This window comes from Plasmopara halstedii (assembly GCF_900000015.1).
Source record: "Plasmopara halstedii genome assembly, contig: Scaffold_1225, whole genome shotgun sequence".
Classification (NCBI taxonomy): Eukaryota; Oomycota; class Peronosporomycetes; order Peronosporales; family Peronosporaceae; genus Plasmopara; species Plasmopara halstedii.
The window spans coordinates 1-1,094 of NW_020188140.1; the positions used below are offsets into that span (position 1 = coordinate 1).

Below are 1,094 nucleotides of genomic sequence, written 5' to 3' on the forward strand. Positions count from 1 at the left end.
GTGCTGGGGACAGGCGGCGGTTGTGGAACCAGTGAAGTAGACGCAACAGTAACAGCTAATGGCTTGTTGACCAGCTTCTTTGGTCTACTCTTGTTAGTAGAGATAACTGGAATGCCGCCTGTTGTGCGTTGCTGGGTGGCATTGTGATTATCTAACAGCTTCGTGCTTCATGGCATGTTATTGGCTCGCAGTGGGAAACGATACACACAGTGATTTATTCCATGCCACAATCTTATCTCGATCGAGGTTAATCGCCTGTGAAACTCTCGTCGAAAAGCACCTCGACGCATCTGCTGCTCACGTGCGTAGCAGCAACAGTGCCACGATGTTCGAACGGGACTCCACGTGCACAAATGTTGAATACCCGGTCTCCAAAATTTGGTGCACCCTTGTTTAATGATGATCAAAGTGGGACTTCATGTCCAAGATCTTGATTTGCTAAAAGCGGGTTGGGACAGAACGGGATTTGCTTAGAATGTTCACTTGCACCCAAACGTTAGTTCTCAATCCATTGCTTGACAGCTTCTACCTTGACCGCCACCCGTTTGGAATCACTTATTACAAACATCGTTTTCTCGATACAAGGTAGCAAAACGAAGCTGGCTCAGGTTACGTGCCACTTCAGGGAAATCCATCTAATATGATGCAATGAGTTGGATTGTCCGCTCAGTTACTACTTCGGAGTAGACAATGAGTTGGATCGCCGCTCAGTTACTACTTTGGAGTATACTAAGCGGCAATCCAACTCATTGATCCAACTCATTGTCTCTTATTTGTAAGCTCAGTAGTGGCAGTTTTTTTCCTTTTCGTAATTTACCACCGAGAACATTCCTGAACGGGTGAGGTCTCGACCATTCGATATTCAAACCTCAACCGATAAGATTTAACAGACGTTAACTTGACGAATAACGCGAGCCACTTCTTTTGGATCGTTTCATGGATGACAGCAATAGAGCATAAACGCCATCAGATTTTTATCTCAAGGATCAGTTCGACGTGGCGTCCCATAAATGATTGAAAATTTATGTCAAACACCTTTTTTCCGCTTAAGTACGCCAGAAATTTTTCTCCATTTCTCCCTCATTCCAGAATCT

General features: G+C 44.7%; 1 protein-coding gene across 1 annotated transcript; it reads left to right on the forward strand.

Annotated features, from left to right (window-relative positions):
• Nucleotides 1-111: 111 nt before the first annotated feature.
• PHALS_00999 (uncharacterized protein) lies at nucleotides 112-434 on the forward strand (the record flags this gene model as incomplete). Its single annotated transcript, XM_024730778.1, has 3 exons — nucleotides 112-123; nucleotides 159-246; nucleotides 310-434. 3 exons carry the CDS (start codon nucleotides 112-114, stop codon nucleotides 432-434), a joined length of 225 nt encoding a protein of 74 aa, XP_024581022.1.
• Between the last annotated feature and the right edge of the window lie 660 nt (nucleotides 435-1,094).